This window comes from Hippichthys cyanospilos, chromosome 12, assembly GCF_059441005.1.
Source record: "Hippichthys cyanospilos isolate Australia breed blue-spotted pipefish chromosome 12, RoL_Hcya_1.0, whole genome shotgun sequence".
NCBI classification, from domain to species: Eukaryota; Metazoa; Chordata; class Actinopteri; order Syngnathiformes; family Syngnathidae; genus Hippichthys; species Hippichthys cyanospilos.
The window spans coordinates 16,188,117-16,215,531 of NC_142380.1; the positions used below are offsets into that span (position 1 = coordinate 16,188,117).

At 38.0% G+C, this 27,415-nt stretch overlaps 1 protein-coding gene across 6 annotated transcripts in view; it reads left to right on the forward strand.

Moving 5' to 3' along the window:
* Positions 1–25,101, forward strand: part of ctnnd2b (catenin (cadherin-associated protein), delta 2b) — a 157,080-nt gene extending 131,979 nt beyond the window's left edge. For 4 of the 6 annotated variants that reach the window (XM_088429149.1, XM_088429153.1, XM_088429150.1 and 1 more), the window contains 11 exons: positions 5,357–5,543; positions 10,230–10,347; positions 11,277–11,459; positions 14,176–14,349; positions 15,656–15,806; positions 16,623–16,881; positions 18,277–18,370; positions 18,485–18,611; positions 21,669–21,797; positions 22,243–22,319; positions 23,873–25,101. In XM_088429149.1, the coding sequence (XP_088285275.1) occupies positions 5,357–5,543; positions 10,230–10,347; positions 11,277–11,459; positions 14,176–14,349; positions 15,656–15,806; positions 16,623–16,881; positions 18,277–18,370; positions 18,485–18,611; positions 21,669–21,797; positions 22,243–22,319; positions 23,873–24,136 (1,763 nt within the window). In that variant the 3' untranslated portion in view covers positions 24,137–25,101. The remainder of the gene's footprint in view (positions 1–5,356; positions 5,544–10,229; positions 10,348–11,276; positions 11,460–14,175; positions 14,350–15,655; positions 15,807–16,622; positions 16,882–18,276; positions 18,371–18,484; positions 18,612–21,668; positions 21,798–22,242; positions 22,320–23,872) is intronic. The other 2 variants (XM_088429151.1, XM_088429155.1) reach the window with 1 other exon arrangement.
* Positions 25,102–27,415: the final 2,314 nt, after the last annotated feature.

Below are 27,415 nucleotides of genomic sequence, written 5' to 3' on the forward strand. Positions count from 1 at the left end.
ATTCTGAGTCCTCGTGTTGGTAGTACTAATACCAACAAGATTTTTATGGCTGGGGCTTGCTCTATATTTTGAGTAATTAAAACCTCGTCGCGATGTTAGTAAAGTAGGAATTCGATTGTCGACGACTACAGCGCGCATATTGATATTAATATTTCGCCTAGGCACTTTGTCACTAGTCTTACTGATTAAAGAGGCAGGGCTGTTTTCCTTAATCAACACCACCTCAGCAGAAATCTTATCATTGGGGCATTCAGCATTAGGTATTGAAACAGTGTGTGGATTGCAGTGACCTAGACTAAGTATGCTATGTGTGTTGTAACAGTCCAGCCTAGTGCCGGTTAACTCTAGCCTTAACGACTCCACACCCGTTCTAGCAGGCTCGCTACTCGCCTGCGACCCGACATGCTCTAATGTGGGAAGTCATGGAAGTCGTATCCTCAAGTCGAGATATAAAATATGAGAAATAAAATACACAAGATACACATAAGTCCAGTACAGAAGTATACTTAAGGTGCTTGTTAACAGTGTAAACAGAATAGTGTGAATCGTTGGAGTCTAGTGCAAGTATAATTAAGGTGCTTGTATAAAGTGAATAGTGCAGTGCAGAGTATGAGGTTTTGAGTTTAATGTGAGCTTTTACTGCCCCGGGTGGAGTTGAAGAGCCTCATGGCATGGGGGAGGAATGATCTCCTCAGCCTGTCCGTGGAGCAGGACAGTGACAGCAATCTGTCACTGAAGCAGCTCCTCTGTCTGTGGATGATGCTGTGTAGTGGATGTGTTGGATTGTCCATGATTGATAGCAGCTTGTTTAGCGCTCGTCGCTCAGCCACAGTTGTCAGACTGTCCAGCTCTGTGCCCACAACCGAGCCCGCCTTCCTCACCAGTTTATCCAGACGCGAGGCGTCCTTCTTCTTGGTGCTGCCTCCCCAGCACACTACTGCATAGAGGAGGGCGCTCGCCACAACAGTCTGGTAGAACATCTGCAGGAGCTTTTTGCAGATGTTGAAGGACGCCAGCCTTCTGAGGAAGTACAGTCGGCTCTGTCCTTTCCTGCACAGAGCTTCTGTGTTGGTAGTCCAATCCAGTTTATTGTCCAGCTGCACACCCAGGTATTTGTAGGTCTGGACAAACTCTACACATTCTCCTTTGATGGTAGAGGCATTTTGAATCAGGATCACAGCAGGTAGGCAAGCTGCCTGACTCACAGATACTGTACACAGCCATGATGGAGAAAAAGGCCGGGAGGGAGAAACAAAAAAGTGTCACAACGGGGGAAAATGACCTTTGTTTCCCAATCGCTTGCTCCTCTCGAGTCGTGTTCCAAACAAAACGTGAATTTTTGGGAGGCATTGCAAGGAGATCCTCAACATCTGAAAATCCCTCTTTCCTCTCTTTCAATCTGATTCAATTCTACATACAGCAGCATTTTTTGTGGGTGTCCTTGGGAAACCCCACACAATGATGTAGAAAAGAAGGCGATTGCTTCCAGTCCCGCAGTGGAAAAATTTAACTGCAGACACAGCATTAGGATCCCCTTCAGGCTCAGTAATTTCCCAAAGAATACTTGAGAGGGTAATGGGATTAAAACAAAACATGATTCTACCATACCTAACAAGCGACTGGGATATGTTTTTGAGAGCGCTCATTTAGAGAATCAGACCTGTGACGTTTTAGAAAAGTAATCGATAAAAACAGCTGTCCGGCCTTTGTTTTTAGTAAAGGAGAAATGGTTTTTTTTCATGACAAGCTTTTTCTTCACAGTTTCTCATTAAATTACAGTAGCCCCCTCAGACTCAGACTGGCCATCAATTCATCAAAATTTCATCAACCCAGTCTCAGTGAGTAATTACTTTGGTATTCTACCACCATCAAAGAAATGTCAAGCTGAAATGCAAGAAAGTCAACAGCACCAAACAGATGATGAATGCACAGCAAAAAAACTATACCTCAAGGAAAAATTTGATTTGTTAGCATTGAAAATATATACCGCATATTTTCCCGAAATTCTTAAACCTAATCATATGCTTTCAACTTTATGTGAATAGTTCAAGACTGTGAAGCAGTGTGGAAAGCAAAGTAAAGCTTGGATCCATGGATGGATGGATGGATGGATGGATGGATGGATGGGTGGGTGGGTGGATGGATGGGTGGGTGGGTGGATGGATGGATGGGTGGATGGATGGATGGATAGATAGATAGATAGATAGATAGATAGATAGATAGATAGATAGATAGATAGATAGATAGATAGATAGATAGATAGATAGATAGATAGACAGACAGACAGACAGACAGACAGACAGAAAGATGATAATTTCATTCTTTTTGGAAGGCAAGGGTGTTAACACAATTCACATTTTAACACATTTCTCTGTGCATACTGCCGCTGAAAATGACAAATGGTGGTGCCAAATGTCCGAGATACAAAAGGTGTGCACAGAAAATTCAAATATCAATCGTCAGATAAAGAGATGCAATGCAATGATGCAGCAGGGAGAAATGAGATAGCGGAGTGAATGACAGCCCAAATGAGAACTGTGGTATGGCTTCAGAGACAAAGAAAGGCAGCCAACATATTCATTTCCTCTCTTTCAATACAACAGTGCATTTGTAACCTCCTGCTGCCACTCATGATGTAAGGCTGAGGCAATTAACCCCCTTCATCTGTGTGTGTATTCGTCTGCATCTGCGTGTGGGTGTGTGTGTGTGTGTGCGGGTTTGTGGGTGCAAACGCGTTCGATCAAAGATAAAGACCCACTCTGCCTTTCTCCTCAGGTGGATGATGTCATATTGCACAGCGGAAAAGAGGCTGGCAAACAGATGATTTTACTCCTGATGAGATTCACATGGCTTTATATGGCCGTAAAATCAGGATCATTATCAGGATGCTTAGCATTTTAAAGATAGAATTTAGTGGATGCGTTTTCACTTTATTTTTGAGATTACCAGATGAAGGTGTCCTGGATCTTCAGGATGAGGACTTCAAATTTAGAACAATATGCACCAACCTGTTTTCAACAATAATATCAAAACTGTCCAGCGAAATTTTGTAAGGATAGCAATATTGTGGGAGAATACAATTTGATTTCATTCAGAATTGATTTTTGATTTTAAGTTTTTTTTTTATTTCAAAATGATGTGATCGCTTCATTTTGCAGATGAAAAAAAAACAAAAACATGATGCACTCCAGTCTGCTTGATTAGGTTTGGGATTGTGAGGAAAGTTCTATGATGTGCATTTGTTGTTGGTAGTAGCGTGACGTGATGACAATAAAAACGGACTCTCAAGGAGGAGTAGACCAAGCGGTAGCAACCACCGCTACCATGGCCAGCTCCAAAATCAAACCTTAATACTGTCATTGCATTGACGTATATGTATTCTTGTTGAGTTTATTTTGAAGTTATTGTTGCCTATTCCTTGGCTGTGCGCATCGAGTGGTTACACAAACGCCGACGGGAGCCAGATTTCTTCAATTGTATATTTAATTTTTAATAACATTTTGGGATTTTGGATCTGAGGACATTGATTCTAAGTTGTCGTAAAAAAAAAAAAAAAACAATTGTGAATTGAATTTTTGGTACACAATTACCATAAAGACCTTGCTTATTGCAAATGTTCCATGTTACTAGTAAGTAAGCAAGGAAGTAAATGTCACATTGGCTATTTGCTGTGTCGTATTTGTACTATAGCTTGGTAGATTGAAGAGATTTTATTATAGTGGCATTATCAACAAAGGGCAGTTCTTCCCTATGCTACGTCAATTAAAGCTGTTTCAATAATCTGCACAAACAAAAAGAAATCTTCTTGCTTATATTCTTGCATGTGTTTGACAAGAGAGCATTGTTAGGCGATTTGTTGTGACACAGGTATGAAGGCAATTTGTTTAATGTAATGTGGTTTTTAATGTATTTGTTGTTTCTTAAAAGATTTATAATTTTACAAAAATTTACAAAAATATTAAATAGTCAAAGATGTTGAGAAATTTGAATTAGTGTGATTCAAACACAGATATGTGGAAAAAAATGGTCTGTTATGAGTTATGCAGTTATAAGTCGACCCCCCTAATATGTGGGTTGAAAATGAGGGGTGGAAAAAAACTATGCACTCTGAGAAATACGGTATCTTTGTGAGAGTGAATTCAGTTGTTCGTCTGTGTGCCTTTGGCTGGCAACCAGTTCAGGGAGTACCCTGACTAAGACAGCTGGGATAGGTTCCACCACGCCTGCAGCCCTTGTGATTATTAGCGACCAAGCTAGTGGATGGGTGGATTGGTGTTTTGAGTATTTTCTCAAATAAAAGATAACTTAAAGGCTATAGTTTTAATGATGTGAAGAGTACAAATTATTTACTCGCCCCTTGAAAACTTAACCCCACCAAGACCTTTGAAAGGACTCAAACAGCAGATCCTGTACATGTTTACTAGAATCTCTTCACGGCCTTCTAAAGCCAATGAGGTGAGTGCCAGAGCCCCTGTGACAGCCCCTGCTAATTAATGTTGTGGAGACAGGGGTGTGTCATTTACAGCTTCCTTCAAACCACACACATTGCTCTTTTGCATTGATCGTCAAGGGTTGTAATTAAAGCTGCACAGAAAGATAGATTAATGCAGATGTGAGCAGGGATGGACACATTCAAACATCCAATTACACGGGTCCATTCCTTGGATCCGGACACTGATATTTAACAAAGTGAAGGTCAACAAGAATTACTACAGTAAATTTCTGCCATGTTGTTAGAAACACCAGCATAGCTGGTGTGACAATAATAATAAGATCGTTGACCCAAGGAGCATCCTTTGAAGGACTTGTAGTTAATGATATTGTTTTATGAAGAACGGATGAAAGTTTTAATGCTGTGGAAAAAAAGCACATACATTTCAATGATAAAATGCCTTGTCGTGAAATTCACCAACCCTCCGCATATAAAATGAATGATGGGATGTAACTAATTTCTAATCTTCTCAGACCTACAAAAAAAATGGAAATTGTGTTCAAAACCCGTCAGACTTCAGATTGTGTATAGTCTTAAAACTGTGGGGTTAAAAGAACCCATTTTATTCTAAATTTGGATCGCCTCGCTACAGATACACTTATAAGGTTCTTTTGAACCCGAAACATGGACTCTAAAAACAGTTGGGCAAAAATTAACCGAATTTTGGAACAATTTGGACATTCAATGCAAAAAAAATTAAAAAATAAAAAAAAATTAAAAAACTGGTTCATGTTATATAAAACAACCCAGAAATTGCATGTTGGTCCAATTTTGGGTTATTTTTGATCCAACTCTTTAGAGTATAAGGTTTCTTAGTTTTCTGTAAACTAATAACCAACTTTTCATCCTTCTTATGTACTGTAGGTGTCTTGTGGAACCTCTCGTCATGTGACGCCCTGAAGATGCCTATCATCCAGGATGCCCTTGCTGTTCTGACCAATGCTGTGATCATCCCCCACTCGGGCTGGGACACCTCCCCCCATACGCAAGAAGACCGCAAATTACATCTCCACTCCTCTCAAGTCCTTCGCAATGCCACCGGTTGCCTCCGGTCAGTAAATTGACACGACAAACTTGCTTTGTTCGGTTTTTCATTGTGCATGCCTAATTTGACAAAACATTAGTAGACTTCTTCTAGTTTAATTTTATGGTGTAATTCTGTGCCTAAGATGAACTAGGAACTATGATGAAGCGAGGAGAGGAGCTTCACTTAGCCAGGACATAGAATTGTGTCATTGAAAACAAGTAATTTTCCCTCATCTGGAGGCAATTACATGCAGTTGCAACCTTTTTGGGTGGGCATCAATCATTGCCAATTAGGACACTATTTTCTTCCTGTCCTATGTTTAGTCTAAAGTGGATTTAATCTGCATTTCAAAACCAACAAGCACAGCCTCCTTCGGAGCTTCAGAGAACCACAGTTAGGATCCCGTATAACTTAGCTTCAACTACCAACTACCCCCCCTTCAAATGCAAATAAAGATTTTTTTTCTTAAGTTCTAACAAGTTTTGATTGATCACTGGAGTCACAGAAAATTAAAACCAGTGACCTCCACCCAAAACCAATCCTCAGCCTTGTGACTAGTTCATCCGTCAACCATCGTAGATTCGGGATTATCGAAACTTGACTTTTGACAAAAAGACATTTATTCTGAAGACATTTAGCAATTTTAAAATTGTTCTGAAAACCACCAAAAATATGACACTTAACATTGATCATTTGAAGTTATTGTAAACCTTAAATATGGTGACATTTAGAGTTAATATTGTCTAAGTTATCCATCCGTCCATATTACTCCATTTATCCTCAGGAGGGTCATAAAGGTGCTGGAGCCTATCCCAGCTGTCTGTGGGCTGTAGACGAGTTACACCTCGAACTGGTTGCCAGCCAATCCCTGTGCACATACAAACAACTATCCATTTTCACAAACTTACCAAGGGACAATTTAAAATGTTCAATATACAGTAGAACTCCTGCATAACGAAATCATGTTTGCAGCCAGGAATTTTTCACCACAGGGGACTTTTAACAATAGCAAATCTATCTCTCTGACGTAAACATAATTAACGTGTGCAATCTACAATGGACTGACGTTAAAAACAAAACCATACAACAATGATAAAAGATTAAAAAAAAAAGAAAGGAATTGCCAAATCTACAACAAGCATTCATTTGCATACTTTCATCAATTTTTGCATAATGTATTTCCCTTTGCTTCATCCATCTTTCATCTTTATTACTTTTATCCTGTCTTCAAGTGTTAAACTCGGTTTAAGCTTGACGCATCTGTGACCTCAGTGGAGCTCCACGCGTCAAATGACGTTATTGCGGCAAACACGTCCCACCGCGCCGAGTCAGTACGGGCCAGATTTTCCACAACGCGTATCTTCTGGAATTTTTTTGCGAGCGGAAAACATGGCGGAAGAACTATTGCTTATTGCTTATTGCCAAAGCAAACACCTTGATGATATATGGTTTCATTGTAGAGTTTTACTGTGCCTACAGTACAATGCATATTTTTGGAGAAAGAGAGAAAACCAAAACACCCTCGCAGGCAGGGGGAGATCATGCAAACTCCACACAGGAAGGCCAGAGCTGGAAGCGAACCTACAACCTCTGTACTGTGAGGCAAACATGCTAACCGGTCTGCAATCACGTCGTCCATAATTAATTCATTTGAGTATAATTACAGTGAAGGTGAATCTGAGAGATTTAATGTGTTTGGTCATTATGTTAGTGGTTAGTAAGTGGCAAAGTAGTAAGCGCATATTCATATTCATCTCAACGGCCAAATAGCTGGTGTACTGTGTTACAAAGTTGCATAATGCTTCAACTTGGAGAATTTCTTTTTACGCTATACTGTGTACTAGGGCTGCACGATTAATGTACAGAATATAGTACACAGTGTGTACTATATTTTGCTTGTATGGGACTAGTGTTTTGGAGCTGAATGGGAACTTGCGATTGTGCGAGGAGCCTGCTACTGAGGAAGGCTTGGCTTTAGAAGGGTTTATGCATATTTATCCACCAAATTGCATCTTTCCCAGTCTCAGCTAAATAAATCTTCTCAAGTTCAACACAAGCAGTGGATATATTTAGTTTCTGTTTTGTCTGGAAAAAATGACAGACTTAGCAGCTATCAAGATGACTCAATGTTTTCCTTTTGAGTGTTAGTGTTTGTTTACTCATTTGGAACACACCACTAGGAATTTGAACATCGCCGAAACATATTGTTTTGGATATGCTTTTTAACAGTTATTTTTTCCATTGTTTAATTTTTTTCTACTCAATTTTATGCAGTAAAAGTAAGATCTTTATATCCAGTCTGGGGAAAGGAAGTGATTATTCCTAATGTCTACTTAAGCTTCTTGAATGCGACGTTGTGACATTGCCTGCACTACAAAATATTATCCACCTTTTTATATCAGCCTAATCTTATTAATCTCAAGAGGGACTACAGGTAGTGGTGACTTCCAAAGGCTTCAGTTGCAACGTATTGGTTTCGAGCCCAGTAGTATGTCTGTATTAGGGTGTTGTTTTGTTGAGCAAGCCATAGTGTGGATCAGCTGCCTAAACTCCAACGCCCAATCCATCTTTCTCATGCCTCGTTAGGGAATGCTGGGACTCTGATTAAACATAGAATATTTTATGGCAGGGTTGGTATATCACTGACCACCTGCTACCCTTCATCTTCCCTCCTTTATGTTCCCTACTTTCTCATTTTCTTTCCCTCTATCCACATCTCATCTCTCTATTTTGCCACACTATTTCATTCAGCCCCTTAACAATTCTTCTTTGCCCTCCCTGTGGCTCACTCTTTCTTACTTTGGACAAATGATGCCACGTGCCAGAAAAGCCGTCCTGCCAATGAAGAGCTGCACTGCTTCCAAGCAGAATCCGCGCACAAAAACATGTAGAAAAGGGTGGAAGGAAAAAAGAAACATCATTTTTATTTTTTGCAGATGATCAACATTTTTACAAATAGCTGTAGAAAATGGGATGGATTGATTTATATATTATTTGAATACTAATCTGAGTATTTTTTTTAACCTTTTTGACGGTTGAAGTTTTTATAGTTGTTTTTGATCTGTTTTTTTATTTTTTTCTTTCCCCTTTTGATATACTTTTCAATGCGTAACATATCGAAATTACCATTTATTATTTAATATGCCTGTATAACAATGTATAGCAGAGGTCATCAGCCTTTTTTTGATGTAAGAGCTGTTCTTAATTACTAATTATATGAGGACGTCAACCACTTTGAACGTATTGTCAAATAAGAAAATTTGATTGAACTACATTTGCTTATACAGTATGTTATTAGTATTTAGTGCAACCCTATTGATGATCGGAGGTATAAAATAAATGGATGGATGGCTTAGGGATACATATATTCATCTAAATTAATGCTCCTCGATTATTTTGCAAAATCCCCTAGGAAAGAGAAATCACCCACCCCACCACACCACAGTAAATACAAATAACACAAATACATTAGATCATTATCCATGAAATTATATAAGAAAAAAACAAATCTGAAACAACTTTCATCAAATGTTATCTTTATTTTTTATAGAGGTTACAGGTTTGTCTGAAACTAAAATAAATAAATAAATAAATAAACATGAATAAATAAAAATTAAATTAGAATCATTTTTAACCAACTAAACTGTACTAAATTACATTATTCTTTAATGCTTGGTTTTCAACCGTTTATTTAATTATTCCTTTGGAAAATCTCAAGGCACCAACCGTAAATTACCGGTGATTAGCGAGAGAGATGTCTGTCATTTTTGCCAATCACCATCACTCCTTAAGGTCTTGTCTCAAAGTACTGTGCTGTCACGTACTGGTGAAGAGTATTACATGATCACTCTGCAACACACTGCGCTCACAGCCAACCAAGCATAGACAGACCTAAATCAAATCAAAACAAACCCTCAGTGAGCAAAACTGGTTTTGCTCAAAACGAAACATATACATTATTTATTTCTGAGCATTAATCTACAGCACAACAATATTAAAAAATAATATACTATTGATTTGCAATAAACTTCCTTCACTCCATCGACTTAGCCCAAATACCAAACTTAAATTGATTCTGAAGCTGGCGAAGAAGGAATTGGACAACAGCAGCTGTAACGTGATTGGCTGCGGCAGCTGAGGATACACATTGCATTTGCCTGTGAAGACAGACGACGCGGGAGGGAGAAAAACGTACCAGTTTTAGCAGATTTGGATGGTTTTAAATTACCACGACTTTTAAAATCACGTAATATGGCCAATCGGTATTGAACTGACAACTGCAAACATTCTCTCTCGATTAGGATTATTTTCATACTTCTGCAGAGCTGCAGATTAGCTAATCATTTAAACAGGTGTGTTGGCGAGAGAAAACACGAAACATGCAGGATACCGGCCCTCGAGGACTGGAGTTTGACACCCATGATTTAGAGCTATCTAGACGAAGACACGAATCACGTTAATGATTGTGCAATGTTAGATCTTTGATAATGTAGTGTTGAGAATGCAAGAGGCTTACAAAACAGAAACAAAATGCCCACCAGCACCACACAAATCACACATCTATTAATGAATATTGTTTTAACTGTGTGACATTTGACAGTTACTGCTTACACCTTTGGAGTGTTAATAGAGTTAGCATGAGAACTGTATATTAATTTTGTGGGTGTGGGTGTGCGTGCATGCACACGTGTGGGTGGTTTTGTGTGTCAGAAATGTGAGCTCTGCAGGTGAGGAAGCCCGCAGGAGGATGAGGGAGTGTGAAGGTCTGACAGATGCTTTACTGTACGTCATCCAGACTGCACTGGGGAGCAGCGAGATTGACAGCAAGGTATCACACCACACACAATCACACCATGCAAGGTAGCCCATGACACACACACACACACACACACAAGCAATCATACATATACTACAAAAACTGTAGAAGAAAAACAAAGACATTGCAAATGCGCAAACGGTTAACTCAACATTGTAATAGAGACTGATTCAAGGGCATGAACCACAATTACAAGGCAAACACCACTAATACTATCAAGGTTCATTAACTACGTTTTCAATTAACCTAGATAAGCTGGTTTTCTTCTTGGATGTTTCTTTTGACTCTTCCAGTGGACTGTGTGAACTGTATAGTCAAGGGCAATCTTTTTTTTTTTTCTTGTATGATTGTGACATAGAACTAGAATATCATTCAACAGTGGAACCATATTAATTGCGAATGTTAGACAATTCTTTGTGTACTTTATCTGGGGTTAATCACAGCTATTTCAAATGATAGCACGTGTATGCTGCATAGTATTTAATATGACTGGCTAATTCTGAAGACAGCCATATCCCCGGTTATACATAAGAGCAGGGGTGGGCAACTCCAGCCTTCGAGGGCCGGTGTCCTGCATGTTTTCCAGTTTTCTCTCCCTAACACACCTGATTTAAACCATTAGCTCATCAACAAGCTCTGCTGGAGCTTGAGAATAATCCTAATCATTTGATTCAGGTGTGTTTGAGAGAGAAAACAGGAAAACATGCAGGACACCGGCCCCCGAGGCCTGGACTTGCCCACCCCTGCATAAGAGGGTGATCACATTTGTGCTAACACAATAATTCAGTCATTTATTTTTATATTCATTTGTATATAATGTGATTTGTCAGGTTGACTTTTTTCAAGTTTTTGGGCATAATTTTACCTGCTTATCACTATTCTTCCTTTGTTTACACATATCTGTCTGTAATGACTTTTCTCTCCTTTTCTCCACCTGTCAGACTGTCGAGAACTGTGTGTGCATCCTGAGGAACTTGTCATATCGTCTGGCTGCAGAGACATCTCACAACCAACAAGGGGGCTCCGAGGAGCTTGATGGTCTCTTATGTGACACTGGTGGCAAGGATGCAGAGAGCTCAGGATGCTGGGGCAAGAAGAAGAAGAAAAAGAAGGGACATGACCAGGTCAGGAACTTGATTATTTATTACTTTATTATCATGGCTCAGGGGAGCTTTCTGGCCACAAATAATAGAGGAGCGGGGCAAACATTGGAACACATCACCGAAGAGACTAAGAGTGCCAACAAGCACTCAGCAACTGCCTGGCTTTACATACGCTATATAAATATTTTAGGTAAGGTGAGGGAAGCTCAGAATATGAGGCTTTGACCCAACAAAACAACAGTTCAGCTCATTTCCATTTGTGGCTACCTGCTCTTATTTATCAAAATGTTCATTTGGGTCAATTTCATCTATTATTTAATCTATTGCCATCAAGGCGCATGGAACCACGGTGGTAAAATGAAGCTGTTTTATTTGATGCTCCATCTTCTTGGCATGCTTAGAATAAGCAATCAGAGCCACATTCTGGCTGAGTGGCAGACATCATTTACATTTACAGACGATAGGGCATGGAGAACCCAACATATCCGGTGTGTGAATCGCCAATTAGCCTTAATTTCCTTCCTTTTCATTTCAAGCAAAGGCATAATAAGGTTTTGAAATGGCAATACTGGGATTTTAAATCCCATTTGTCAAGCAAAGTCTCAACCTTTTTTTCTGTGTAACTAGAGGTTTAATTGATCTTACAAGTAAAAATTCAAAAGGGTGAATAAAAACTCCTTGTTTTAGTATCATACAACATCTTCTTCTGTCTGTGTCACCACTCCAGTGCAGCTGTTGCCGATTACCATGAAGTCATAAATAGAGCTCTATCCTATCCCCCACTAATAACTGTGGGTAGTTAGAAAAAATGATAGTCGAGGACAGTAGAGGAAGATTTTACATGAACTACATAAGAAGATTACCAATCATTTATTTTTTAAATCACTTGTCCATTTCACAGACTCGGGGTAGTATTCACTCGAGGCATCATCAATCAATCATGGTGGGCCATGAAATAATGAAGATTTTTTTTTTCATCACAGTTCCCCAATATATTGTTCTTCGAAAAACTAATCCTTTTGTTTAAAGATTAGTTTTTCAAAGAACAATATATTGGGGAACTGTTATAAAAAGAAAAAAATCTTCACTATGTCATGGCCCATCATGATTGATTGATGACCAATTCCTTTATTGATCATCAGTGTGCAAAACTTGAGAAATCAAAAGAAAGCAAAGTTTGTTATTTTTATCCCTCCAATATCATCTTCATACATCCATAGTGTCAGCTATTCATACTAATAGTGTATAAAGTAGCATCCACTATTTGGTTGGGAAACTAATACCTCAAAATTGTGTCCTCTTTTGACTAAATAACATAACACTCGCAGTGCATGTTATAAAAAAGTATGTGACTCTCAGGATTTACTAACTAGTTGGTTGGTTAGTTATTTGGCTGCAAAAAACTCAACCAACGCTGGATTTAAGATCATTCGTTTACATACCACTCAGGAACATATCTGGGATGTCTTGCTTGAGGTCATGAGGAGAGATGGGATGTGTAAAGTGGGCAAGCAGCAAGCTATGAACACAGGATTAAAGGAAAACAACTGCAAACAAAAAAATGCAAACACATCCAAGAACACAGCAACAAAAATGATGCAAACTGCTGTGAGCTGCGACGGGCACTTGCTGCTAAAAGCCACCTGACGTCCACCCTCTAGCTTGTCTTGTTATGATAATACTGCAATTGTAAGCAAGAATACAGCCGATATAAAAATGCACATCTGTGTGTCAAACATGTCTTATGAGGCTGACAATCTTCCTAAAATGGTGTTGAATTAAAAAAAAAAAAAAAAATCTTATTTGGGAATTTACAGTACTCTATTGGTCGGTTGGTCAATTTTTTGCGCCCTTGTGCTGTGATTGACTGATCAATGACCGTTATGTGGTGCAACTTGCAACTTTTTTTGTTTGTGTTCCTGTCTTTTTTGTATTTCTCTTCAATGTGTTTTTTTTTTTTTTTTTTTTCAATCATGATGTGTTTTGGGTTTTTATTGCACTTGTTTTCCGGTAAGTTTGCTTCCATTCTGTTTTTGTGATTGCATCTATATTTTTGGTTGTATTTTCAATGTTTGCATTGTTTGTTTGCTGTTGTTTGTTTGTTTGTATCCCTCATTCCTGTGTTTGTGGTGTTCTGCTGGTTGCAGTGTGTTTGTCTTAGTTGGCCACCTTACAGACCAGCCTGTCCCAAGTGAATAAACAGTAATTAGGGAAGAGTATAGTCAGGAAGGACTTCCATCCGTCAAACCAAATTCCAAAACCTATGTGGAAATGTTTCTCAAACTAACGGCGGAAGAAAGAAGTTTTATATACTGTAGCACAGTACGTAATTCTAACGGTGTGATCACTTGCTAAAATCAGGGAATCTGTCACTTTAATCTGGCCCAGTTAAGAACACACATCAAATTGTTGAAGGGTAATGTAGACCTTTCTTGTTGATTTATCAACAATAAAAGCTTCACCTTAAGTGGTATTACTTTACTGTTTGACTCCAGTGTGTGATTGCTTTAATAGGGATTTTATTAATGCAGGTTTGATGTTTTCCTGACTCTCTTTGTGTTTTTCTATATCAGGGGCTTAGACTTTTTTTTATCACTGAGCTATGATTCACTGCCTTTGTCTTGCCAGTGATCTACCATTAATTATTGCCTTTTTGTGAACCAAAACAGTTAGTTAATATTCACCTAGTACTGTCTTGCCCTCATTCAGTGACGTTTTTTTTTTTTTTTTTCCGCAGTGGGATGGTGTAGGTCCATTTCCAGACTTGGCAGAGCCCCCAAAAGGCATTCAGATGTTGTGGCACCCCAGTATTGTCAAGCCCTACCTTACCCTGCTGTCTGAATGCTCCAACCCTGACACCTTGGAGGGAGCAGCTGGTGCTCTGCAAAATCTTGCTGCTGGGAGCTGGAAGGTATAATCTCAAAATAATGTATGGATTGAAATCCACTGAGAGCCAGAAAGATCACTTGGAGAACACACTGGGGCACTGGGGAGAATATATTAAGCTTTGTACGACAGCAAAATGTTGTATCTCTCCAAGACACACACACGTGTTACCATTCTGCATAAGCCAATCGTTTTCTATAAAATTCCTCGCATGTAGCCTTTCTTGTCACACTGATATTGGAAGCCTTTCCCAACGAGATATGGCGAGAGCCTGTGTAAACCTTGATCAGACTGATTAAAAAAGGAGTGTCAAACTCATTTTTGTTGTGGGTCCCACTGTAGTTATGATTTCCCCAAGGGGTGATAACGAGAGCTCTAAGGGAGAAAAATGTGTGACAAAAAAAAAACATTTCTTTCTTTTCGGGGCATTTTGAGAAGTTGTTGTGTTTTCTGTGAAAGCCTTAAATCAGTGGTTCTTAAATGTTGGTATGGGTATTATTTTAAATAATACAAACATGCAAAATTCCTTTAAATATAATTATTGAGTTAACTGTTTCGAGAAAATTTCATGTTAAAATTCATTTTAAAAAAGTTCAAAGAACAAATTTTCTGTTGAGTAGGTCTCGTGCCACCTCTCGTTACCTGTCAAGTTAATGATTTATTTTTGTGAAAAGATTTCTACTATGATCCTAAAAGAGGACACTTGAAGTTGAAGTATTTATTGAGAATTATTTCTTTTTGAGAAAAGGTCTGATACTTTATGTTGGTTGTTTTTCTGGACATGTTTTTTAAATTAATAATTAAGTTAATGACTTTTTTTGTGAACAGATCTCTACTGTAATCCCAAAAGAGGACGCTTTATGTGAAATATGTTTCTGTGGATAAATATTTATTCATAATTACTTCATTTTGAGAACACTTTTTGTTGATCATTTTTGAAATAGTAAGGAGTATTAGAAATACACTTTTTGTTCATTCTAAAGCAATGTCATACATTCTGCAGGTAAGGAACTCGACCATGAACTAAATGACAAAATCATTTCCATGGCAACTGAATAATTCCTATTTGCTGAGCAAGGCCAACAATGTTCAGTCCGACAACAATATATGTACTGTGTGCACATAGACTCTGCAAAGGAAAGAATTGACTAGAAAGGAATTATTTTACATCAGAAGCTTTTTTTACATTGACAGCATTGAAAAAAAAGTGTCTTTTTGAAACAACAAAGTTTTTCATACATTCTACCACAGGCAGTAGCTTCTAATGAATTATACCAAATACCTTTCTGTGCACACTCTGACCGTCTTCCACTTTTCGTGTCCATGTTCAGTGGTCAGTCTATATCCGGGCCGCAGTTCGTAAAGAGAAGGGGCTTCCTATCCTTGTGGAGTTACTGAGGATAGACAATGACCGAGTCGTCTGTGCCATTGCCACTGCCTTGAGGAACATGGCTCTAGACATCAGAAACAAAGAGCTTATTGGTAAGTAAGCGGCAAAAAAAAAATATTTGGAAATATGTATTCTAAGGGAGATGTGAAAACATATACTATATTTTCCGGCCTATAAAACACACCAGTATACAGGCCATACCATCAAAAGAACCAAAAAACAATTTTTGTCACGGACAAGTTACACTGAAATCATGAAATTACTGTAACTGAAATTACAAATCATGAGTAAAAAGTCGCATCTTATAGTTTGAAAAATACAGTATTTTCACTCTATACAAATTTGGTCAATTGGATTTCTTTGCCTTATATTAGGCATTCTTATGTAAAATTGGGTTGTCATGTCATAATTTTGCGATTGGTGAAAGACGTCATTGATCGGATCCACAAAATAAGACATTACAGCAAACACATTTCGACCTGCACCCATTTTCCATTTATTAAATGTTGATCTCTCCTTTACGTGACTCAGGGTATTTGAATGGACATCAATTACAAATTTTGGCCAGTCCCAATTCCCCTGCAAATAATTGGTGTAGACTATAGCTTAAATAAACCAGTTGGCTAAATAGAAAGAATATAGTACTGTAGTTCATCTACTGAACAGATAAGGGATCGTCTTTTTTTTTTTTAACTCATTGATTGATTCCAAAATCCTGTTCGTGTATTTGGGGGGGGGGGACATGATTTGTACTCAGAGAAATATTTTACATTTAAATTCACTTCCATGGTTTTCAAGTGGACGAACAACCATTTCTTACACAGTGATGACTACTGTTTTCAGAATGTTTGGTTTCCATCATTCAGTCCCAGTCCCACTTATTGTGATGCTTTTCCCCATTGTGACAGGTAAATATGCCATGAGGGACCTGGTGCACCGATTACCTGGTGGCAGTACTAACAACAACAGCAGTAGCGGTGGAGGAAGTGGCAGCGGCGGTGCCAACAGTTGTGCTCTAGTGGGAAAGACCATGTCAGATGACACTATCACCGCTATCTGCTGTGCTCTGCATGAGGTCATCACCAAAAACATGGAGAACACCAAGGCCCTGAGGGATGCCGGGGGCATAGAGAAGCTCATCGGTGTCGCCCGAACCAAAGGAGACAAGTAAGTGGAGTAGTTACAAGTCACAAAGCCAACAGGAATATATTTGTATTCTTCCTTTTCTTCTTCTTCCTTTTCTTCGTCTTATTATTATTATAGTGTGTCATTATTATATGATGAATATGATATTAATGGTTGACCAAGTGGCAGTGTATGTATCATCAAACGCTGATTATAAATGTGTGATTTTTGCAAACAGATAGAGAACATCAATGAAAAGTAAATACATACTGTCGCAAGTCCCAAATTCACATGCACGGCACATCGATCTCTGAAAATATTAAAATAATCTCATCAATATTAACGAGATTGTATGGATGTAATGTTGTCTTCCCCTCTTGGGCGCTGAAACCACAGCCTAATGTCACCTAATGCGGAAAACACATATGTCCATAAACTCCAAAATTTTAAATATGTGGGCATCAGAGGTCCATGGGAATTTTTGAGATCTGACATATTCATCTTTGTATAATAGTAATAATAATAACAAATGATAATAAATTTTAGTTTAAAGGTGTCTCTTTTGGCAGTCATTGGCAATATTGTACAATATATTACTTTATGTTAACTAACATTAATAAAAATGGAACTAAATACATTTAGTCAAAGAGTCTCTTCCATTGTTCTGCAACAAGTCTTGGAACAATGCAAGCTTCTTTCTTTGCCGTGTGTAGCGTGCAGGGCCAAAGCAGGTGCAAATTGCACTCCAGTTGTCAAACTGTGGACACGTTTGTGTTGGCATGTCATTAGCACAATATACTTTGTGAAAATGACGTCAAGACAGTGCAAACTGTGGGAGCAAAAAAAGTGCAATTAAAGGTTTTATCAGGCATCTTTGTGCATTCTTTGTGGATTTAGTGCTCAATGTCTCTGATTGCGATGGGGAATGTACAATCGAATCATTTACAGTAAATTAATAGAATCCCCAACTTAAAATTGCCTAAGGCCATTAAGAATAAGCTTAGACTTACATCTGTTGAGATGAACAGTTTTGATATAAATCCCTTTCGGTTGGCACGGTGGAGGAGTGGTTAGCACAGCCGCCTCACAGTTCCGAGTTCCGAGTTCAACTCCAGCTCGCTCTGGCCTTCATGTGTGGAGTTTGCGTGTTCTTCCCATGCCCACGTGGGTTCTCTCTGCGCACTATGGCTTCCTTCTACATTCCAAAAACATGCATTGTAGGCGTATTGGACACACTAAATTGTACTTATGTGTGATAGGGTGAGTGAATGCTTGTTCGTCCCTTTGTGGCCTGTGATTGGCTGGCTGACTGGCTGGCTGGCTGGCTGGATGGATGGATGGATGGATGGATGGATGGATGGATGGATGGATGGAACCTTTCCGTCTTAAGAGAAGGCATACTGGCTTTATTCTGTCTGCTTTGTCTTTTCTCTGCTGAATTCCCAGGCATAGTCCCAAAGTGGTGAAAGCAGCATCTCAAGTGCTGAACAGCATGTGGCAATACCGAGACCTGCGCAGCCTTTATAAAAAGGTCCATACTGTAGTTTCATTTGCTGATTTCCCTCTAGTCGCATAACAACTACAGAAAACGTAGTCATTAACGGCTAATTGTTCTTACATTTTCATTTTCCCCTGCTTTATCCAGGATGGCTACTCCCAATACCACTTTATCGGCTCTTCCTCCACAATAGAAAGGGACAGACAACGGCCTTATTCTTCTTCTCGTACGCCGTCCATCTCTCCTGTACGAGGCTCGCCAAACAATCGATCAGGTGACTGTGTATCTTTTTTGTCTTCCTAACATTACCTTTGAGCCCTTCTCACCAAGATGTTTTTTTTTTTTTTTACCTTTTCTCAATTGTAACTTTAGAATACAATTCTACTGTCTTCATCCTACTTTGCATAGCAGACTGGATTTTTAGATAGCCTATATACAGATATGTGGCCCTAAATATATGCCCAGTGCAAGTGTTGCGCAAGGCGGCGTCTGTGTGCATGGGGTGCAGTTCTTTTTTTGGTGGTATATTTTCACAAGTACAATTAGAAATAAGCGTTTTCCCCATTTGTGAGCATGAACATAGCCAACCAGTTTTGCAGTCAATTGAAGCACTTTCTCACATTGTCTTTAAAGTTAAACTGTCAGAACACAAAGTTTTTGACATTTTGGAAGCTTAAATTAACCTGAAGGAGTATGGTTAAAAGGAAATGCATTCAGACCTCCCTGGGGGATGACGCAAGCTTTGCCAGGGCTATCACAGATCTGGGTTTGTTGTATACATTTTATGAAGTTGGCTGTTGAACATTTCAGCTACTCAGTTTGGATCTGCTTTTACCCTTTTTATTTCACTTTTATTTCATTATTTCATTTTTATTGGCAAGGAAATATTTAGCAAATTAGGCATTTCACTTGATTAGTATGAACTATGCAGCCAAATCGTGTCATGATTAATTAGAAAAATGATGAATAATGAGAAATGCATAATAACCAAACTGTGGTATAATGCGCTGTGCAATGAATGTATTCCATTTCTACATCCGCTCATCCTCACTAGGGTCGCTGGCTTGCTAGTGCCTATCTCAGCTAATAAAACTAAAATAGTAAAATCTTGATAATGTGCTACAAAGGACAATTTTAATTATACTGAAATGTAATACATCACCAGTCTCCAAGCTTTTAGTGAGCACCCTCATAAGGTCGATACTGACTGAACTCAAAGTTCCCAGAGGGAAACTGAAAACATTAAATATATTTCGTGACTGCTTTATGGAGAAGGCATGTCATCACCTCCTCCACTTAGCAGATTTGGAATTTTCTCCTGCGGTCTCTGTGGGTTATCTCCTCATGCTCCGGCTTCCTCCTACAGACTCTTGGTCGCATACAGGTGTGAATGGTTGTGTCTCTCTCGATATGGGAACCTTCTGATTGCTTATTACAATCAGTCTTCAAAAAGATGGGCACATTTTTAGAATTTGTGAGAATTTGCAGCCACATTTGTGAGAATATGGATTGCTCAGACACAGAAGGAAAAAGACAACAAAGATAGTAGGGAATATAACTGTGGAAAAAAACACGCTGGAGCTCACAGACTTCTGGGAAATTGATAGAGAAAATAATAATGACAGTAAGTGTGCTTCCTTTATTGTTAAGTTAATGTTACTGCTATTCGGATCCTGAATCACTGTGTTTTACTATTAACATATATATATATATATATATATATATATATATATATATATATATATATATATATATATATATATATATATATATATATATATATATATATATATATAGACGCACACACACAGTGGTACCTTTACAACGCCTCTTGTTATGAAAAATTCAGCTTGCAAAACGCCTCAATACACCGGCTTGGCCACAAACGAGACAATATTTTTTTGCTTTGGTGTTTACTGTGGTTGTCCACTTTTCATCTTTACTCATTTCATCCACACTTCCCAACAGCAATTTACATCGTAGAACTAACAAACATAAAATTGTCATTGGCTATGTCTAACATTGTACATATGTACATAAAAACACATGTGTAAATACCAGGGATGGTCTTTGGGTTTCACACGTACGCTTTCTGTGACGTCAGACTCTTGAATAAACAGCCCTCATGTGCAAAGGTACGCATTTCTGGGCTGTACAGGCTATTTTCCGGAGTTGTTAAACGTCAATAAACATCAGCCCTTAAAACTTTTCATTATGCGTGATGCTGTCAAAACGTAAAATAAAAGAATAATAATTTAAAATAAATATCCACGAAATTTTAGGAGACCTAATTATGAATCGCAGTTTAATATAAGAAGAATATCATGTTATTTCGTTACTATGAATTGAATATGAACAAGATAAAATAACACAAACATATTAAAAGTGAAACAATAAATAAAGTGAAGGCTTGCACTCACCAAAGCAAACGGCGGTCACAATTGATCAATCTTTTCAATTTCTTCAATTTCTTCTCACTTGAATACAGTATGACACAAAAAGAACAGAATATGGAGAATAATTTTAAAAAGAAAAAAATATATAATGTATATATATTTACTGAAAATGAATTTAAAATGAAATTGACTTTCATTATAGTAATTATAATTATTATGTTTTTTTTTATATTTATGATAATCATGTCAGGTTATGTAAGGCCAGCAGAGAAGGTCTTGCTGGCCCTGACGATCCACCACTGGTAAATACCACTTTGGGCTGTCGCGTCTGACGTTTGCGTTTTTTGCACGTCATTAGCACTTCAGCAATTACATCACACTAGAAGTTCGCATGACCCCAAACTAAACCTAAGTACATTTACATGCTCAAAATAATGCCAAAAATAAATATTATTTCTCCTGTGGACATGTAAATGATTCCTGATCACTGGTAATGCAAAGTAAAAATGTACAAATTACACGTCCTAAAAAATTGTCTCTCTCCATTCATCACCAGCACACCAGCACCATCTCAAGGCGAACAACTGAACTGCATTCATATTGTCAACTGTTAATATGATAAATTTAAAGGTTTTAGGAGCATTTTTTTTTTAATTATACTTTACATTATATATTTTGATTACTATGCACTAATGTAATTCTCATATGTAATTTTTAGCATTTTTGATGCATTTTTAAAATTTAATAATATTCCTTTAAAGGGTTTGGGAGCATTTTGGGGGGCTTGGAACGGACGAGGATAGTATCATGTAAAAATCAGCTCTGCTTATGAAAGATTCACGTCACAAAATTACTTCCGGAATGAATTAATTTTGTAAGTAGAAGTATCACTATATATTGGTGTAAGATGTTCTTTGTGTAAAACCTTTGTGCAGCAAGCGCACCAGCGTCGCCAAGAGATATGATGGCCTTGAAGGAGAGGAAGAATGACTATGAGCTAACTGGTAACGCAACCTACCGCGCCAACAAGGGTGAACACACATCTCGCAAGGATGCCACCATGGGTAGGCAAAATCATTTTCTCACAATCTTTTCAAATACATTTTCGATTTTTGACTCGTCTTTGTTTGAAGCCACAATATTATTTCTTAAAACATATTGTAAGTCATTGGTGTGTTAAAACATGAATCAACTAGTAGGTGTGTTACTTTTGTGTTGACTTGTCACACAAGAAGCAAACAGCAATTGCCAGTGGGCGGAAACCTCATCAGTCCTCATTAGTCACGTTCTGGTGAATGTCATATTTTGCAAAAGTTCTACATGTTTGGATACTATTTTGAATGGTTTTTGACCCATCTAAAGTGTTAAACATGGCTTCATGATGCAGTGGTGGTGTTTGAATAAACTTGCCAACTTGCCAAACTTGTCTCCTGAAAAAAGATGATTTTGGAGCTTACGAGGATTCGGACCAACACAGCATTATTTAACAAGTAATGTCTGTCTCCACAGGTCAACTTTCCACTGGTTCTTCAACTCTTCACAGAGGAACATATGTGTCACCCACTGATGACCTGAAATATAATCAGGTATAAATCCCTTTTGGTGGGGCACCTCTGAAAACATATTTTATCTATGTTTTTCATCGATTATAACACACATTCACATCCTTGGCAATATTTACAGTCATACTATCAACATTGGTTGTCATCAGTTGTTGTTTTTCGCAATGCATAATGACCTTACAACCAGATTTTCAAGGCCTCTCCTGACATATTTACTGCATGTATTTTATTATTGTCTGAGGAAACCTAGTTTAAATTTTTTGGCTGAGGTAACACAACACCACTCGCCAGATGAACACCATAAGTGTAGTAAAACATGAACGGTGACAGCATCGTCCACGATCGCCCTTTTGATCAGCCCGCATCACACTTGACGATTGTACCTTGTTTTTATGGTTCAACAAAATAAAATTACATTACAGTAAAACCCAATCAAGGGTCATGATTTCCACCAAGTGAAGATTTTTCAATACTGTTTTCCTCCAAGTACAAATCGAGCTTTTTTTTCCTTGTTTTCAATAACTTAAAACCGCATAACTCTAATAAGTAATATGTCATCTACAAGACTTAAAATGATTAAATATACCTCTAATTCGATATGCCTCCATTTTAGAATGTTTGCACAGAACCATTGGGTAATGCACTTTCATCGCAAGCGCCGCCTGATTGCCTCTTTGTTGACAACGAGGCTGCATGAATATTTTTTTTACATCAGATTAGAGATCAACAAATACGTTTTTTTCAGGACCAATACCGATTATTAGTCGTAGAGCAAGTCAATAACCGATATTTGGAGCCAATATTAATTTGCAGTAAAAGTGTAAAAATTGGCGTTAAAAAATTGAGTGATCCAAACACTGAACTTCATTGAAATGCCTAAAGCATATTTATTGAACTACACAAATAGAAAATAAGAGCTTAAAGCTGAAAACGGAAATGCGTCAGCGGCAAAACTGAAAGTACTTCTTCTGGCCAAATGACGAAAATATACCTAAATATTGATACTTATATGTGTGAAATGCAATAAAATTAAATTTACGACTTTCCTGCCTGATAATTCACCGAGGATGACATCAGATAGCATTCTGTTCTATTAGCGCAGCCGTTTGTAAAACCCGGAAACAGAAACGCGTCATCCGCAAAACCGGAAATACTTCTGTCGGCAATACGACGAAAATATACCTTAATAAAATAATTATATCTGCAAAACCTTTCCTTTACACAAAAAAAACAATAATCATCCATTGAAACGCAACAATCATTTAATAATATAGAAACTATGTTCTTAGCATTATTTGGATCAAAAACCATCCCGTTGAATCAGCCTTAAAGGCAACACATTTACATTGATTTGTTTATATCGGCTGGTCAAGATTAAAAAAAGGCCGATGCGGATATTCGTCAAATTCCCGAATATCGGCCCCGATAATCACACCGGCCGATAATCGGACCATCTATACACCAGATGGTGGTGATGTTCTTGCTCCCTTTTAGCAGCAAAAAGCTATCATCAATAACCTTGTAACGCTCTGTGCTTGTCTACCTATTAAGAAATTCCTTCTATGTTCTATCGCCAGGTCTCATCTCAAGGATTGCCTTCAGAGCCCTACCCGCCTTTCCAAAACCCTCCCCCAAATGACAGCAGCAACTATGAGGACCAGGCCTTTTACGAGAATCAGGTTCACCCCGGGGGGCGGCCCCCACAAGGTGACCTCAACATGCACTTGCAGGGCCTGAAGTCCACCGGAAACTATGTAGACTTCTACTCGGCCTCTCGGCCCTACAGCGAGCTCAACTACGAGACCAGCCACTATCCGGCCTCTCCGGACTCCTGGGTCTGAGTGGACGGAGAGGCGAGGAAGGGAAGAGGAAGTGTAGTGTAAAACATGAAGTAGGAAACACACCCACCTCCCTGATCTTTAGTTCCTCAGTAGCATCATAGGTAGCAGGACATCCAAGTGCAAGATGGGGACCAAGAGAAGGACGACAGTGAATAGACAATTAACTCCTTCCAAAGACTTCAAGAGGAGGAGGATCTCAAATGAGGCGGGACCAGCGGGCGGCAGAAAAGAGGCCTTGCATGTGCATGCACACACCAACAAAACTGACAGACGTTTTTTTCCGTGTTTAGTTTGCTGCTCGAAAGCCTGGCAGATTGGAAGCTAAAGCTGTGCTGCGCTTGGAGGCTATTGGATAAAGAACGTGAGCAGGGAAAATACGAAGACGGTGTTGCGTCTCAAGTAAGACGATTGACAAAAGAGCGGAACACGAAAAGCTCGTTTTTAAAGAGGGAAAATGGAAACGCATGAAAGATTTGTGAAAGCGCATGGAAGTTGTCACGGGTAGCTGCGAGAAACGTTTGTACATATGTCGTATAGTAACATGGCTTTTAGTAATGTGAAGCACAAGAAGCAGAGCTGTAGGACAAGTAGGAAATCCGATAAACAAACTTTGTTTTTCTCCGTGGCTTCAGCGTGACGTATCCTCCTCCGAGAAAAGATTGCTTTTGGACATTGTCATTTGTAACGGTATGGACTTTTTTTTTTTTCCATTTGTTTGTGTTTCTACTACTTTATAAATTCTTGGTTGTATAGTATTTGATGTACACTGTACATTTTACTGGTGATGCATCGTGTATTTGTACATTGCAGTTTTACCTGTCGGGCCTGCAACACATGGGGCCAGCTCACCTCTTCACTGTCCTGTCGCTATAACTTTCACACACACCAAATACACAACATACACACAATATAGCTGTACAACACACAGAAAACATGCCTATTAAAGCAGAAATTAGAGTGAGTCACACTGCTCCATTGACTGCCTTATATATACAGTATAGAAGGATCTATTCTACAAGATTGCATACTAATACTGTGGTTTTATTATTTTTTTTTAGATCAATAAAACATCACTAGAACATATAGTTAACTGTACAATGACAGCCTGGCCAGATTCTGAGTTCAAGTATAAAGACTATAAAATGTTAGGGCAAGCAACATAGTATATGTGAACCAACAAGATTGTTTGGGAAGGCCAAAACAATGGCAGTTTTGTCAGTATTTTTCCAAGTTTTGTTACTTTTTTGTGACACCTTGTGAACAAATTCAACAATCACACATTCCAGTCGCTATAACTCAAAATATTGCCAGGCTTTGAGTAATTATGGACCTACCTGTGAGCAAGATAGTGGCATTCTATCAAATCTACAGTGAAATATCTATTTTAGCTGCTGCCGCCCCTTGTTTGTCTTTAAATGATGGCCCATCAATGTTGTTTGATTGATAGTCATATACAATATTAGACAATATTATCCTATTGTCCTTTAAAGCAGTGGTTCTCAAAGTGGGGTGGGTTATTAATAAAACATATACATATACCAATATATATATATATATATATATATATATATATATATATATATATATATATATATATATATATATATATATATATATATATATATATATATATATATATATATATATAAAGTTTTCATTCCTCTGTCAGCCTGCAATCAATTCAACCAGTTTAACTCATTCTGTGCCAGGGATGTACTTTTACATTTTTTTGAGGGTTCAGACATTCCCAGATACTTAAAGGGATAGTGTGTAATATTTAGACCTGCAGGAGGTGCTGCAGGTGCTGCATTTACCATTGTTCGTAGCTATAACAGCCATGGCTGCCCCCGAAGGAGTGCCACCCCCCATGTAATTAAATTTAAGGATAACGAGACCTATGAATATATTTAAAACATATTGTTGGTCATTAAGAACGCAATCATTTGCAAGCTTTTGAAATTTACAATCATTTAATTTATTCCTTTTTAATTAAATACTGTCTAAAGCTTACCTTTATCTTTAATCGATATAATACTTAAGTACCTGAAAGTCAATGCCTTTAATGTTGATAAGTATCAATTGTCAGGACTCTTAAAAAAAAATGTAAAAATACGTCCCTGGCATTGAATGAGTTAATATATTTTTAAAAAAATGTAATAATTTTGAAATTTGTCAAAATGAATTTGCAATCGAGGCGATGAAGCCAGTAAAGCTAACGCGGCATTTATTTTATATTGTTGTTTTTGACTAAATAATTGGAAATTGACTCAGTTTGTTATAAGGTGTGCGATTTGCGATTTTTATTTTGTAAACTTAATAAAAAGGGTATTACATTTTCATAATGTAATAACGCGAACAATTTCTTACATTTTTTCCCCCCGCAAATATTTGCAATGGGGGGGTCCTTGGAAAATTTGCTCCTAAATGGGAACCCTGACTCCAAAAATTTTGAGAAACCCTGCATTAAAGGTTGAAAAATACCTTGATAAACCTGAAAAAGTGTACTGTGAACACAACTTCAGTGAGGATAATTAAGGAACAAATGGTGGTCACCAAAAGGTGGCCATGTTTGTTACCACCTTTTGGCCACCTTTTGTTAAGTTTGAGAGATAGAAAACTCGCATTAACCAATTGCCAAACATTGCAATTGGTAGTTGTATATTTGTCTTATTTTGTTTGTTTTTTATGGAGCAATCCCCCACCCCCGTCCAAAAAAAAAAAAAAATGCCACAGCTTTCTATCTAGAGCCAGTGAGTCCTTCTTTTTAGTGCTCAGTGTGTACAGTACATAACAGTGCCAAACAAGGTTTCCGCCACCCCAGCCCCAATTCCAGAGGGGAGGGAACACATTTAATGGCTTAACTGGGACATCCTTAAATTGTGCTTTTAACTTTGCCGGTTTGTAAATGCTTTGTTTTTCTGTTATGATTTATCATTTTATTTTTTTTCTAAAATGTGTACTACTGACACGAAAGTGCTGAAACTGCACCGGGACCATAGAGAGTAAAAAGAAAAAAAAAATTAAAATGAAACATCGCATTAAAACAAAAAATGGACAGCTGTACAAAAATCGTTTATTTCCGTGTTATAAAATACTGTTTGAAGCAGCAAAACTTTTATGAGAAATCGGTTGCAATTAATTCATGGTAGACGATTAATAGAGTACTGTTAATAGAGTATGAATATATATTATATAAATATATACTTTTTATGTGCAGATGTGGATGTCACAGCAGCAACATTATGGCAAAACACTTCATGTAGAATGTTCACTTTTTCC